The 16161-nt window shown below is 48.4% G+C and overlaps 1 protein-coding gene and 1 pseudogene across 2 annotated transcripts; both read right to left on the bottom strand.

Moving 5' to 3' along the window:
- Positions 1–47: 47 nt before the first annotated feature.
- AMIGO1 (adhesion molecule with Ig like domain 1) lies at positions 48–5477 on the bottom strand. Of its 2 annotated transcripts, XM_057726005.1 has the most exons (3): positions 5321–5477; positions 3272–4856; positions 48–2127 (listed from the first exon to the last, which is right to left on the bottom strand). In XM_057726005.1, the coding sequence occupies exon 2, from the start codon at positions 4789–4791 to the stop codon at positions 3310–3312; it is 1482 nt and encodes a 493-aa protein (XP_057581988.1). In that variant the 5' UTR covers positions 4792–4856; positions 5321–5477; the 3' UTR covers positions 48–2127; positions 3272–3309. The 2 variants fall into 2 exon arrangements, with proteins under 2 accessions (XP_057581988.1, XP_057581913.1); XM_057725930.1 differs by having other exon boundaries at positions 48–4891.
- A 5454-nt stretch (positions 5478–10931) lies between these two features.
- Positions 10932–11629, bottom strand: LOC130859452 (60S ribosomal protein L6-like; annotated as a pseudogene).
- Between the last annotated feature and the right edge of the window lie 4532 nt (positions 11630–16161).

Consider the following 16161-nt stretch of genomic DNA (forward strand, 5'->3'; position numbering starts at 1 on the left):
CACAGGCTGAAAAGATAAATAAACCAGTCACAGACTATGTCAGAACAGAGACTCAAGCCAGGTTTAATGATCATTGTCTAGTTTTCAGAGCCCAGAGGCTTTGAAAGTTTTGCCAGCCTGGGAGTACATAAGTGGAAGGACTAGGATCCTGGACACAGGGAGGCCTGCTTGCTTCACCAGCAGGGCTACAAGGAAGTACAGAGGTAAGGACACACGGAAAACTGCAATCAGCCGGCTCTACTCTCCCCAGGTGGGGTATACCTGCTCCTGGCTCCTTCCTAGGAGCTTCATAAATACAGGCAAAGAAAAAAAAATCACAAATAATCACACAGACAGACTGTAGAGCCCTGTCATACTCTGTCTCCAGGGACACCTGCTTCCTGGGAGACATGCCTGGTTTATGGGGGTGGGGGTGATCGCGCCACCTTTTCCTATAACCAGACTTGGCGGTTTCCTACGCAGGGTTCTAGTGAGCTTACAAGTGCTGAGTACCCGGTCCCCCAAGTAGAAAGCTACCTTTGGGTTCTATCAACCGAAACCACAGGATGAGGCTAATCAGTTCAGTCTCTTGGTGGGGCAGTCAGGCACATCTACCAGTCTCTCAAACTGGTAGGTACTGGCCAACATAGTGGATATGGTAGGGAGACTTAGATCCTCAAGGCCTTTTATCAATATTATGCCCTAAACTGGGTAGGACGTATGAAGAAAATGGCCCTCCTAGTCCTCAGGAACTCACCTAGAATGCCCCAGAAGACCTACTTCATTTGATATTCACTTTAAAGATTTTCAGAGTCCTATAGATGGTGCCTAGAGCGGAAGCTGCAGCATGGAGGTGAGATTTTCCCATCCCCTGACAGACAAGTCTGAGGAGGGAGTCCTGGTTCCTACAGCTTCAGTATCAGAATCTTCAAAAGTCTCCGGAATGTAACCAGACGACGTTTCCCTCCTGCGCCTGTCTTACCAGGGCAGTTAACATAGGAAGAGCAACTTACAGCTGCTTGGTCCCCTGCCAGTGTTCTGGGCCTGTCACTGACCTAGTTCTATATTTATTTCTCACATACATCATCTTTAATCCAAGGAAGTTTCCTGAGGAGTCTTAAGAGCCAGCTAGCTCTTCATCACCCCTTCTCTCAAGGTCTTCAACCTGTAGTTCTCCTAACTCCAGCCTTTGTGGAGGTTATTCAGTGCCATGGAGATGTGGGTGAAGCTTCAGGCAGTTCAGAAATCAAAAGTACACAAGTTTGTATTTGCTTGTATTTGTGGAGCCTGGCATGGTCACTGTCTCCTACAGGGCAAGAAAACCGTGTGCATGAAGTTGTGCACATAGATGGAAACCACTCTGGAAGTGGACCTTAGTGGGGACTGAAGAATCACTGTCCTGATGGAAGTCAAGGTGCTAGGGTGCATGCAGACCTATAAGCATGCATCCTTAAGAGCATGCAAGTACTTGAGGGAAATGCTGCACCTCTCTCGACAAAACTAGGTTACTAATAAAGGATGGACAGCAGCCTTGACATCCCAGGAACAGACTAGGGAAAGATGTTGAGTTCCAGTCCCTTCCCAAATCTTAATAAGCAGCAGGAGTTAGGCCCTCCTAGCAAGCAGCTTTCACCCGCAGGTAAATGACACTTCTTGGAACCTAAAGAGAGATCAGAAAACTAGAAGGTCTGGAGAACTTCTGATGGACAGGGAACTTGGTGGGAGAGAGGGGAGAGACTGAAAAGACCAACATCAGAGAACATTTCCACCTCTGCCCTCCTTGTCCCCTTGCCAAAACTCAGAGCAACCAACTCCCAGGGTCTGCAGTAGAGTCAAAGGAAGAAGTCAAAGGGAGTGGTCATCCTACACCCAAAGTATTCCACAACTGGTTGGAATGGAATGTTGGGCCTGTTCTTAAGTTCCTCTGGCCTGACAACCACAACTGTCAGACCTCTGGCTGAGAGGGTCTCCTTCTGAAAGTTTAGTACCACTGACTGTCTCTGTTACAGGATTGCCTGGAACCTTGTGGAGAGGGCAGACCTCTAAGCCACACTCCAAACTGCCATTCTTCCGTGACAGAGATCTCTGGCTTCCAGCTCCTCGGATGATGAGATCCCATGCTTTGGCTTTGCAGCGGGGGTGAGATCTCTAAGAGAGGACCAAGGTGCCTTTGTCAACATATAAGAGATACATACCCGGTCCCCTCCATCCCCGAGCCCAATCTAATCCATCTGGGGCCAGACTTTCCGGACTCCTTCCTTTACAGAGCAGCATATTAGGAAACACTCAGAATCAAACCTGATCAGGAGACTGAATGAAGAGATGGCATACACAGAAAATCAGGTAGGTCCAGCTGGATGCTACATAATAGAGGCTGATTTACCCTCCTCCCGCTAGTGCAAAGAGGCCCCCATCCCACGTCTGTGGCAGGCATCCATAGAACCTCTGCTTTCAGCACCCCCCACCCTGGTCTGACACACAGGTGCTGGGAATCAAATGCTAACCAAGGGTTTCACCAACCAGGGAATTAGCCAATCTGGAGTTTATCCCCCATCTACAAGTTCTGTGCTGGCCTCTAAACTGTGACATGGACCCCTCGGTTCATGCTGTAACCCTCTGTGCCACTGGTCCCAGGACAAGGCACAGATACCACATCTCACATTGTTGCCGTATCTGACAGGCAACAGGCCAGGCTCCTGCAAAGACCCATCCACCCAGGGCTCATCCAGAAAGAGGAAGGCATTACTGGGAAGTCTTACAATAGCTTTGGGGAGTGTTACTGATTGAGGTCTCAGCCTTTTCCCGACTCCTTTTTCCAAAGGTTTCCAATTTCCCCAGCTGTGAAATGTGACTTCCTGGCCAAAGATAATATAGCTTTTCCCCAACATGGCTCCTGCGGAAGCTCCCCCCAGCACACACAACATCACAGGTGTGGGTGGGCAGAGATAGGAAAAAGTGATTTTTTTTCCAAATGATTTTCTCTTAAGGAACTAGGGATGACCTCAAAAAAGTTTAGAGAGTCTGCTCTTCCTCCCACCCCTTCCTCATTCCCACCAGCTCAGACACACTCCTCTTCCTCCACCACACTGAGAACTGTCAGGGCTCTGGGTGGGGGTGTAGCATTTGCCTGAGGGTTAGTGCATCCACACTTGAAAATCATGGCAGCCACACCCTGCTTGGGGTCTTGCCTGCTGTTGTACCTGTGACCAATTCCCTTGAGTTTGGGGGGACCCACTCCCTTGGGCAGCTAGCCCTCTCTTCCATCCCCTCATATCCCTCAGGGGTGCATTACCTCTCCTGGGGCAGAATCTCCCCACCAACCCATCCTGCTCACACCACAATGGGCGTATCAGAGAAGACCGAGCTGACCGATTCCGGATCTGACATCCTCCGCTGGCCCTTGCCTGTTGCCTCGGGCACCGGCAGGGTATTGCCTGGCTTGAGCTTGCCGTTTTGACCCTGCCCGGGTCCAGCAGGTTCCAGGAAGGCCACCCGCCGGTCAAAACCATCATCCTTGTCCCCGCCAGCCATAGGATCGTGGTTGGGTGTGGTACTAAGCATGGAAGAACTGAGGCTGTCTCCTTGATGGCTGGAAGGCTTCTCTACACCTCGGCACCAGCAGCGGCAAGGGGTGAGGTACAGGTATATGAGGACCAGGACCACACTGAGGATACAGCCCACGAGGGTGGTATAGGCTGTGTTGAGGGTGTCGTGGTGTCCGTGCAAGGTGAAATTATATACTTTCAACTCCACAGACAGTGTCTCGTTGAAAGCCTCCCCCATGGCATAGCAGGTATACACACCCCCATCCTCGACCTGCACCCGCCGGAAATGAAGACTGCCATCCTTGGACACTGTCACTGTGCTGTTGGCCACCTCATCTAGCACCCGTTCATTGCTTGGTGTCACCCACACCTTGGTCATCCCCTGCTGCTTGGTGTCACACTTGATGGTCAAAGTGTCACCCAGATGGGCCTCCCAGGCACGTTCCTTGTACTCGCTGCAATTGAGGAAACTCAGATTGAAGACATTGTGCAGCTTCTTGGAGCTCATGCAGTACAGGTCCTCCTGAAAGTCCATCACGGAGCTCAGCTGCCGGTACTGCCAGTGGGAAAAGAGCTGATAGAGCTCACAGTCGCAGTGCAGGGGGTTGTTGTGCAGGTACAGCCCATTCTTGATCCAGGCGGGCAGCTTCTGCAGGTCGGGCAGTGGTAAATTCTTTAGCTTGTTGGAGGAGAGGTCCAGGAGTGTTAGTTTGGGTAGCTTGGCTCCTTCCTTGACCAGTTCTAGAGGGAAGCGGGAGATCTGGTTCTGGCTCAAGTAGAGTTTCTGCAGCTGGGCCATGTCATCGAAAGCGCAGCGGTCCACCGCCATGATGTGGTTATTGTAGAGCAGCAGCACCTCCAGTGCCTGCAGTTCACTGAACAGGAACTCATCCAGTGTACGCAGCTGGTTGGAGGAGAGGTCCAGGTAGCGCAGGTTGGGTACCGGGGAAAAGGCCTCAGAGGAGATGAAGTTCAGGTGGTTGTGGCTCAGCAGCAGGGAGTGCAGGTGGGTCAGGCGTGTGGGGGTCCACTCGGCCCGCAGGCGGCTCAGGTTGTTGTGGCTGAGGTCCAGGAGTGCGGTGTAGCTGGGCAAGGAGTGGGGCACGGTGGGCAGCTGCTGCTTGGAGCAGCTGAGGATGTTGCTGGCGCACAGGCAGGCGGCAGGACAACTAACCACGGGACGGCCAGCTCTGGCCACCTCAAAGAGGAGCAGGAACAGGGACAGCAGCAGGAGCCAGAGGCCTCGCAGGTCACACTGGGGTTGCATAGTGTCACTGGGGAGGGCGAGGAAGGCCACAAGGAAGATCTGGGAGGAAGTCACCCGGGCATGTTCTGGTGGGGTACAGAAGGGTCACTTTCACTTCAGGCTTAAGAGAGAGAGGATGGGTTTGTGGTCACCAGGGCCTCTGGAGGGAAGGACCGACTCTCCCTCCTTCCCCACGCCTCCCATCGCCCCACCCCCGTTGGGCCAGAAGAGAAAGGAAGAGACGCTGGGTAGTTACCAAGCACTGTGCAGGAGGTGGGCTCAAAATACTGGGGCCGAGGAGGAGGTGGGCACAAGGGCCTACTGGGCTGGGGTCACAGGAGTGGAGGATGGGGACCTCCCGGGGTGCCTGGAACTGTTGGGGTCACAGGGGTTGCAGGGCCCGGGTCTGCAGGCGGGGTCCGCAGGGCCTTTGGGGAGGAGCTGAAGGAAGGTCGACCGAGCACAGGCTGGGTAGGGCGAGTCCCGACTGGGTTGAGGGCCCCCAGGGCCTGTCGGGGCGGGCTCCCCCCAGGACCTCTGGTCACTGCACCTGCTCGGCGAGGACGTGTCTCAGCCCATGGCGGGTCCGGGAGCTCCGTCGCGGCCTCCCCCGGCGGCGCCTCACCGGCCGGCCTGCCGCGGCGCCCGCCTCACGCAGGGGCCCGCGCCCGGCCGCATCGCCTCCCGGGGGCTTGCGGGGCTCTGCTCCGCTCCCCCCGCGCCGCCGCCTCGACCGCTGCGCCGTCGGAGCCCCCAGACCGCGGGCCGCCGTGTCCGGGTCCGCGGGGCCGGCGCGCAGCGGTGCTGGGAACCGGAGGCACCGCGATCAGAGCGCAGGGAGCGGCGTGGGGGCAGCGAGCACCGCGCGCGCGCCCGTCGCCGCCGCCGAGGCTCGGGGCGCGTGCGCGCGGCGGGGGCGGGGCGCACGTGCGTGTGTTTGTTTCGGAGCCGGACGGGCGGCCGCGCGCCGCTCATTGCCTCCCGGGATGTGTCGGGACCTGGCGAAGAAAACTGTCTGGAGGGAGACTCTGGCCCCTGTTACTTCTTCCACCTTCTGGCACCCCCCCCTCACTCCCCCACCCTTCTACCTCCCAGAACCGCTCTCGGGAAACGTAGGTCTGAGTGAAGTGAATTCGCTGCAGCTGACTCCGGGCCAAGACGTGTCACATGTCTTCTAATTTAACAAATTAGAGAAATCTGGCTCAGCTCCCGGCTGTCAACGTTGGCGGGAAATTCATCAGTCACGTTATGAGGTCCCCCCTGCCCTCTCTCTAGGGCTGTGAAGTTCCAACGTTTGGGGGAAGGATTTGGAGAAGGGCCTTTCTTTTTCAGTCTTGATGCTACTGTTCCACGACCCTTGGGGTACCACTGAAAGGGTACAGCTCCACAGCCTACAAGCTGGGTGGGCAGGACTAGGGGTACGGAAGGATCTTTGATGCAAGCCTAGGCCCCAGGATCCGTCCCCACACTTCCCAGACACCCTGTGAAGCAATCAAACACCCTCTCCCTCCCTCCCTCCCTCTCTCTCTCTCTTTCACACACACACACACACACACACACACACACACCCCGACTTCATACAAACCAGGAACAAGCTTCCATTCCTGGAAACTCCAAAATCTTCCCAGCCTGGGGGAAGTCATTCATCCTTTAGGCCTGGCCATTTGCCCTCTTCCTAAACCAGTATCAGCTCTTTCCCCTCCCCTTATGGAGCAATTAACAGCATAGTTTCTTTCTCTCTTTTTTGTTAGTTATTTTATACATGTTAGCATATATATGTCAATCCCAATCTCCCAATTCATACCCCAGCATAGTTTCTCTGTAACTTAATCCTCAAAATGAAGGGGGTGGGAGCTTGTCTTCTTTAGAGTGGTCCCTGAAACAGCAAGAAGCTGTTAACCAGTGTGTGTTTTGGGGGGTCGGGCATGGGAAGAAGGGGATGTAAGAAGAACCTAGACCTAATAATTCAGGACTTTAGCTGTTCTTGAGAAATTACCTGAAGGAGATATCCCCTTTTTATTCTTGCTAGTTTCTTACAACAGCAAGAGCAAGACTGAAATTAATGTCACAATATATTAGCCTGCTAAGAGTTTTCAAAAGAAAGAATTTATATCTGCCACATGTTTTACCATGAATTTAAGGGAATATATTATCTCTTCAAGGGGTATTAGCATGTTAATTCTATGCACAGTGTGAAAAGGTCTTTCCTTTCATGTTTATTTCAGGCATCAGTGATAAGGTAGGGAGGGTATTCAGGGAGTGGGAAATTCTGAAATCACATTGCTGCAGTTCTCTATTGCTGCATAACAAATTGCCCCAAAACTCAGGGGTTTACTACAAGAATGTACATTTATTATATTTCACAGTTTCTGTTGGTCAGAGATTCAGGAGTGTCTTGAAAGGCAGTTCTGCCTTGGCAGTTGCAATCAAATGGAGCTACAGTCAATGGAAGGCTTGACTGGGGCTAGAGAATCAACTTCCACAGAGACTCAGTTACACGGCTCACTCATATGACTGGCTGGGTGTTGGCCAGAGGGCTTGGCACCTCTCCATAAAGGCCTCTCCATGAGACTGAGTGAAAGTCCTCACAGCATGGTAGTTGGCTTCCCTCAGAGCAAGAGATCCAAGAGAGAACAGGGCAGAAATCACAACAACCTAGCTTTCTGAGGTCACACCTCTCACCTCCACTTTGGTCACATGGACCAGCCCTGATTCAGTATGGGAGGAGACTACACAAAGGTAAGGATACCGGAAGGAGATGATCTTTGGGGGCTATCTTGGAGTCTGGCTATCACACACATCATCTCTGAAATCACATCAATTTTTCAGTTTTGAAAAATCTCAAACATACACAAGAGAAAATAGTACTATGAACTCCTGTATACCCATCATCCATATTCAGTAATTATCAAGGAAATTCCATCATTTTATTTTGTACAGGTATCCCTGAGAAACTCATGTTCTTCCCACCCCACCCCCACCCCCATATCCTGTACTAACTTTCCTTAGACCCAGTGTTCCAGGCTCTTTCCTTTCTCTCCCTTTCCCCTTTCTGCTATGTTTAAAGGATGGATAAGAGATAGATACAAAGAAAGAAGGCTCCTTATGCTGGACACCGGTCTCACATATAGGTATCTGCAATTTGAAGAGGTCACCGATATGGTTCTCAGTCAATCCTTTTTTTTTTTAATTTTCAGGTCATTCAGAAATAACCTTGCCATTTTCAAATTTTAATGTGCATGCAGATCACCTGGGGATATTGTTAACATGCAGATTCTGACTTCGTAGGTCTAGGGTGGGGCCTGAGATTCTGCATTTCCAGCAAGCTAATAACATGATGAAGACACTGCTGATCTACAGGCCACACTTTGAGTACCAAGGGTATAGGGCTGTGTGGTCCAAGTCAGTAGCCACTAGCTACATGTGGTGATTTAAATTAATTAAAATTAAATAACATTATAAATCACTTCCTTAGTTGTCCTAGCTGTGTTTCAAGTGCTCAGTAGCCACATTTGGCTAGCTACCCTTTTGAACATAATCATGGAAATTTCCACTGGACGGCACTGGTAGAAAGAATTGACTCATGATAACTCTCCCGCAGCTGCTTTCTAGACCGGAACAACCATCTATTAATTTACAACAATAAAGAGGACCTTGGCAGGATAAATAGCAACAGGTTATTTATAGTGGGTGTTTATTTCCTCTTGCTGGAATAGATCAACCCAGCTTCCCTAAATACAATTTGAAAGGTTGTTTGGTCAGCTCAGCATTTGAGCAGAAAAGGTTGGATGTGTCTACCAGGTTATGAGACTGGATAAATTGCTTTTCTCCATATTAGAAGTTTTTTTTTTTCTTTTTCAGTAATTAGTGCTGGCCACTTCCGCTGGAGAAAAATACCCTGTTAGGAAGCTACCTTTTGACTCCTTTCTAAAGATTTCAGTCAGCTGGCCATCCTTGTATTAGGACAATCTAGTCGAATTTGCTGGGCACACTTAGGTGCTCCTTTCTGTGATTCCATTTCATGTTGTATATATGTCCTTATAGAACTTCTCATTTACAATTCTGTTTACACATCTGCTTCCCCATTAGACTGTAAGCTCCTTGAGAGCAGATTTACCCTGGGTCTGGTTCCTAATAGGCATTAAAACATGTTTGTTGAATTAATTCATTCATTAATAATTTCATTAAATTAGCACATTCATTATGTTAGTCTCAGTGCCTGGTGTAGGGATGTTGAGCCACAAGCCTTGTAATTGCCCAGCCGCGAGACTGAAGAAAGAGCCTGAAGACAGTGACAGGGACATCAATGGTTTATTTGGTATGGGAGTTTTACATGTCTGAAGCAAAGAATGTCATGGAGCCACACCCCTGGTGTACAGCAGATGTCAGGCAGGACATGGCAACTATCTTCGCTGCTCAGGGGAGAAGAGGCCACCATTTACAGGGTGAATTGACAGCAGGTTGGCTCATCAATTACCAAGGAAACGAGCGGCTGGGTCTGGGGCAAGCACATAGGCAGCTACTGATTAAGCCCTGTAATTAAGAGGATTAGATAGTCATGTGAGTGAAGCAGGGCCTGGTTGAGCAGGGCATATACAGAGAGAGAGCAACAGAACAGCCATCTTGAATGGCCTGACCACGCAAGGGATAAGCACGGAGCATAGCGTTTGGTCTTGGAGAAGTCACAGCTGTATACCGGCTGTGTGACTTTGGGTATTTCACTTTATTTTACTAAATCTCATTCCATTATCTGTAACATGGGGATACTAATAGCATCTGAACTTATTTCATAGGATTATTTTGTGGATCAAATGAGCTAACAGTTGTGAAAGTGCCTTATTATGTATAAGTATTATCTTTTTAAAAACCGAGTTTTCTCCATGGAAGTTAGGAGATCCTCTGGTCTTGATGGCCACATATGTACAGATCACCTTGCACAACTGTCTGCCTTGTTCCCACATTCTAGGATATGTGTTTAGGACATTCACTCATATTTTCAAGCGCTCACTCTCTAGGCTATCTTTTATAATTTAAGAATATTTACAAATTTAAAATAAAAATTTAAGTTAAAAATTTTTAACTTAAAAAACATCCTGCATTTTGTGGTGAATTTCAGTGGTATTACTACTATCAGCACAGTCTTTGTAGTTTTTAGAGTACCGCCAAAAAGAGGGGGTTCCAAAATGAAGCTATTTCTGGGAGGGGTAGCAATAAAGATGACTGCGTTGTTAAGTATTGCTCAGAGGGTTGAAATTGAAGCCCTTACCACTGGGTTGAGCTCTTCCTATATCTAGCAGTTCACCTATGTTTCCATTTTTAGTTTGTCCCCGAAGGTGCTCACTCTGAAGGATTTCTGTTGCCATCCTCCCACCTCCACTCCATAAACCATCACTCATTTCACTGATCCTTTTAACCTTTTAACTTGCCTTTTAGCATGCTCACCCATTATCTACTGTCCAGGAGACAAATATGTCCTCAACTGACATCCATCCAACTCCCTTTTGGCCGCTCCTTACTCTTTTCCACCTCAACTCTGCACACTTTCTGGAAGCTTCACTTGACCCGCAGGAACCACAAGATGTGGATACTAACCAGGGACAGAAGAGGAGTCACTGCTGTGGGCGGAGGGGTGCCATTGACGCCTTCCGGTGTCTTGTTCAATCTGCAGGACATGCTTTTGGTCAGGGTTATTCTGCTTCCACAGAGATGATCATTCCTGATGGCTAACTCATGAACATTTTCTTGGCTTTTGACACCCACATATGGACATCTCAAAATAGTCCTGCACTGAGTCATCAGATACATGTGTCTTTGAACTATTGCTGACAAATAAATTCACGGCTCAAAATGTTATTTTAGCCTTTAGTGGTGGGGTTCCTCCACCTCAGTCAGCCTGCAGCTGACCGGACATCCCAGAGACGGAAGACTTTTGTTCCAAGGCATTGGGACGAATAAGACGAGCCTGGAGCTCCTGCCTGTGAGTCTGGATAACCAAGAGATCCTCCAAAAGGAGTCTGGTGTTTTTTAATTAAGAAGTTTTGTCAAAGTTTTGGTATTTTCTTTTCCTGTACAAGCAACCCTCTCTTTTGATTTTTTGTTTTGTTTGTTTGTTTGTTTGTTGAATGGACGGAGTTTATTTAATTAGGTTCTTTGTAAGACGTTTAGAACACTACTTTGTGAGGGTAAATTCCGTTTGTAAGAGCAAACACTGAGCGGAGGTAGCCCCGGGGCTGAGGAACAGTTTTGATTCTTCTCAGAATTTGTGAGTCCACAGCTTTCTGATCAAGCTTGCACTGCTCTGTAATTTCATATTTCTCTCTTTCTGTGTCGAAGATCTCACCTTCCTGGTGCCTGGGCTTACACAGCTTCTTCTCCTTGAAGTAAGCGTCAGTGAGACGTTCTGGGATTTTCACACCACTGATATCAATTTTGGTGGAGGTGGCAATGACAAATTTCTGGTGTGTTCTATGCAGAGGAACTTGATGGAGGGACAGAGGCCCAGTCACAAGCAGCAAGCCACTGTTCTGCTGCTTCAGGAAAATAACCCTCTTGCCTCTGTGGCGCCCAGGGAGGATGATGAGAATGGTCCCAGGAGTGATGCTGGCGCACGGTTTTCTCCCGTGCTTACTGAGGCGCTTTTTGCTGTGACTCAACAGCTTTCGAGGCACATCTTCGGTAGGATAACACCTAGGCATTTTGCGAAGTTTAACCGCCCGGGTACCACCATTCTTGTCACCACAACTGCTTTTGTGACAGTAGCAAGAACCTTCACCTTCTTTTACTTTTCAACCTTGGATTTAGCTGCTGGGTATTTCCTCTCGTACAAGGCCTTTCTGGAATGCATAGCCGATCGGGAATATCTGCCAATTCCTCTGACCAGGACAGGTTTTCAGCTGCAGTGGGGCTTCCCTTCCTTGACCTGCTTCCCCTTTTTAACCTTGCCACCAGCATCAGCCTTCTTGGCTTCAGGTTTTTTCTCCCTTGTATCTGGCTTCTCAGCCTTTTCACCTGCTATCTTGCAAGATGGGAAAAAACTTTTGATTTTGAAAGACTTTATATCTAAAATTTAAATTTAGCTAATGTGAGACTTCTAAGCTAGTTCATATCGTATGAATCCTTGACTAGCTTGTATTATATTTAGAGAGTTAATATTCCAGTTTAGGAACTCAGTGCTTTTATGATTTTGTAAAGGATTATAGTTAAACTAAATGTTAAACTTGTAGTTAAGGATTTTTCTCACTTATCTAAGGCCTTTTGACTAACTTGACTAACTCTTTGAATTAATAGATCTTTTTCCGCTAATCATACTTTTTGAATCCTTACCTATTCCATTTATGGTTTTTGTTTTGTTTTGTTTTGTTTTGCTTTTGGCTGGGCGGCATGCGGGATCTTAGTTCCCCAACCAGGGATCAAAGAAGTGCCTCCTGCAGTGGAAGCACAGAGTCTTAACCACTGGACCACCAGGGAAGTCCCTATTCATTTATGTTTGAAGTTTCTACTCTTTGACTACTTATACTCTTCTTAGCCTATTCTCAGGCTAATCATAATGTCAGCTGGTCTGGCCCTTACCTATGATGAGAGAAATTTAGACTGCTACTGCTAGAAGATACCTTAGCAGTCAAATTCACAAGCTGGGTAATGGCAGAACTGAGTCTACCTGGAAAAGGGGTGTAGCTTTGTGGTTAAGACCATAGCCTCTGGAGCCAGGCTCCTTGGGATCAAATCCTGGCTCTGCCACTCACTGGGCGACCTGAGCCAATTACTTAACCTGTAAAATGGCATAAAATATCTACCTAATGGGGTTGTTGTAAGTATTTAATAAGTCCATGTACCTAACAGAGCCTCTAGCATGTGGTAGGCACTCTGTAAATGTGGAGAGATAGGAGTGGGCTGTGCCCTTCATCCATGTTTAGGGTTCTTTTCAACACAGGGTTATTTTCGAGGAGTTCTTTTCCAGGAGTAGTGCAGAGCATATAGAACTGGGGAAAGCTGCCGAGGTTATGGGCATAGCAGAGTTCTAAGTGTTGATGGTTGGGAGACTAGGATTAGGAAGCCACAGTAGAGGCTGAAGGAGTGAGGCGGCCCAGGGCCAGGAACAGAGCAGTCAACTTACATGCATTTCATGAGGGTACACGCCAGACCAGCAGGAAGGGCAAGGTCTGGCTCCCCAGAACAGGCAGCAGTTCCTGTAGAAACATGGGCAGAGGAGCTCCTGCTGTACTCAGTTTGGGTCAGACGGTCACTGGCATATCAAGTTCAGTTCTGGGCAGCTCCATTACAGTCTGGAGCACCGCTGGAGGTAGCTGATGGAGCAGTACACAGTCCAGCAATATACGGTGATGCTTTCTCTCACAAATATCAGTTGAGCCCCTAGGGCAGGCCACTGTGTTATATGGCTTGGGGTGAGGCTGGGTGGAGCGAGATGTAAATGTGCTTTATAGAAACAGTTTCTTCCCTCTAGAACCTGTGTGGATTCTACTGAGTTTAACAAATCTCTATCAATTGCCTGTTATGTTCAGGCCTCTATGTAGGTGGTGTGGCCTTTGTGACCCAGCAGAAAGAGCACTGGACTGAGTGTTGAGAGAGCTGGATTCTAGTCTCACCCCTGACATCAACTGTCTGTATGGCTGTGGATACGTTACTCTGGGTCTCAGTTTTCTCCCAGATTAAAATGCACGTTGATACCTGTCCTATTTAAAGTATAAATTTCAGAGCCTCTGATCCACGGAATCAGAATTTTTACGGGAGACGTCTCAGAGGCATTTCGATCATCAAGGCAGTTGGGAAACACTACCCTATAGGCCATGTTCTCTCTGTGTGGGCTTCAGACTACCTACATCAGAATCTCCAAGGAACTTGTTCAAACAATGGATTTCAAGGCCCACCCCAGACTTGCTTAGAACCTCTGGAGGTGGGGGCTTGGGAATCTGTATTTAAGGTGAAGCCAGGTGATTCTTAGTATCCAAGCCCCAAACTTGAGAACCACTATTCTAGGATTTTTGTGAGGATTTAATGAGAATGTGTGTGAATACTTACTTTGGTAGTCATATATGAAGGATACCTTAGCAATGAGGACCCTTTACTTTGGGAGGAAGTCATAATAACCACTTCTGAAAGTTGAAGGGTTGTATATTAGCCAGAATCTTTGGAATTGCAAAGAAGAGTCATACCTAATAGGTTTCAGGAAGAGAAGTTTATTGCAGGACCGCACGGAAGTGTATCGTGACTAGGGAGTTGCCTTATTAGCTGTAGTCACTATGAGCCCAGTGCCTCCAAGGCTTGGAAAATTGAAAAAGTGGTTTGAAATGGCAGAAAGAGGCTTGCAATCGAAAAGTTACCCATCTTCTGTGGGTACCACCAGGATGTTTATTTCCCCAAGGGCCTTTGAGTGAGTCAAATTGCTACCATCCAACATGGAGTACTCTTTTGATCAGAATTCCTATCAAGCTCTTTCCTTTGGGCTCCTGTGTGCCCCACCCATACGTGGTTAACGTCACTATGTGAATTAATCCCCACCTAATCATCTGTGGTTAGAGTAGCAGAGCTAGTTTTGCACAAGATATGTAACAACTTGGGGATGTGCTTTCTTTGGAAAAGTAAGGAGGGAAAAATCCAAAAAGTAAGCATTTTTGTGGACTTGATTTGTCTAGTACACATATCATGAGGAAGAGGGAGTAAACAAATGAAGTGTGGCCCTAGAATCTGGTAATACAGACTCCTTTGTGCAACTGTGGATTCCCTGCCCCTAAGCACATGTGTGTGTGTGCAGACACATACACGATTTTACACACATTTCTTGGGGGCAGGGATCTCATAAGGCTTCTCCATGGAATACTAGATTGAAGACCTCTGTTCTTCTAGGCCTCTGAAGGGCAGACCTGTTCTACAGGGTAGAAGTATCAGAAAAGCAGATTTCCATTCCCTGTCCAGCAACATCTTCAAACATTTCAACTGTCCAATAATGAATCTTTTCCATCTTGAGGTAATGAACTTCTCATCACAGGAAGCATTCAAGCAGGGGCTGGATGACTGTTCTTCTCAGATGTCCCTTCATCTGTTTGTTCATTCATTCTATCACACATACCCCCAGTCACATCTAGCAAGAACTCCTGTGAGTGTTTAGGAGCAGAAATGTGAAATACAAAGGTGGGCACATAAGAAGCTCTGGGGACTTCCCTGGTGGTCCAGTGGTAAAGATTCCACCTTGCAATGCAGGGGATAAGGGTTCAATCCCTGGTCGGGGAACTAAGATTCTACATGCCTCTGGGCAGCTAAACCTGCGTACCACAACTACCGAGCTCGCCTCAGTAGTGCCTCAATGAGAGAGCCCCGCGTGCTGCAAACTACAGAGCCCATGCACTCTGGAGCCCGTGCACCACAGCTAGAGAGAGAAAACCTGCATGCCACAACTAGAGAGGAGCCCGCCTGCCGCAGTGAAAGATCCCACGTGCCACAACTAAGACCTGATGCAGCCCCCCAAAATAAAACAATTAAAAAAAAAAAAACTAAAAAAAAGAAGCTGTGTCTGTTCTCAAGTGTCATTGTTTGGTGAAGGAAACTGAGACACAGAGGGTCACAATGCATGGTGACAGGTGCTATAAGAGCCTGTGTATAAAGGGCTTAGGAGGCCAGAGAAGAGAAGGGGGCAAACTTGTGGAGGAGTCCTGTGTAGGACCCAAGGTTGGCCAGATGACCCCTAAGTTCTCTTCCAACTCTGGGGTCCTATGCACCGGTGGGGCTAAGAAGTGGATTGGGAGGGCTTTGTCCACGCCCTCCATACAGATGTGTGATATGTGTAAAAAAAAAACCCAACGTACTTGCTATACAAATACAGCTTTAGTACAAATCTTCCAGTTCCCTCACTCACTGCCTTCCAACCAAACAGCAGCCTCTTAGCCTGCCCTGTACAGAAATTCTGGAACTGCTACTGATTCTAAGGTTCTATATTTTGCAAAGTTAGCAAGTCATAGGTCTGAGCCCTTCCCAGAGGTTGTTATTTGGGTCGAGTATCTTTGAACTACTATTTGGGCTGAAAAGGCAGGGATTGCCGATAAGAATGGGCTGGTGAGGATGAGGAAGGGGCCAGGAGGGAGTGCAGTTGAGCACGTCCTCAAACCCAGAGGCATCTCCCCATGGTTGTTCCAACAACTTTGAGGTTTGAAAGCATTTCCTTCCCTCCAGGTTTTCCTCATTTTCTTTGCCTGAGTCCACAGACGACAGTACACCCGCCCTCTCTCCCTCCCACCAAGGTCACCACTCAGCGGGCTTTGATAAATGTCATCTTTTTTCTGAAAGTCGCCTTGGAAAAAGGCAATTTGACTGCAGTGAGGCAGAACAGGGAGCTGAACGCCAGCCGCCCTTTATCGACCAGAGCCCAATCCCAAGAACAAA

Source organism: Hippopotamus amphibius, chromosome 1 (assembly GCF_030028045.1).
Source record: "Hippopotamus amphibius kiboko isolate mHipAmp2 chromosome 1, mHipAmp2.hap2, whole genome shotgun sequence".
Classification (NCBI taxonomy): domain Eukaryota; kingdom Metazoa; phylum Chordata; class Mammalia; order Artiodactyla; family Hippopotamidae; genus Hippopotamus; species Hippopotamus amphibius.

Bases quoted from the DNA above. Each gene is read 5' to 3' on its own strand.
- AMIGO1 (XM_057726005.1), bottom strand. From the start codon at position 4,791: ATGCAACCCCAGTGTGACCTGCGAGGCCTCTGGCTCCTGCTGCTGTCC.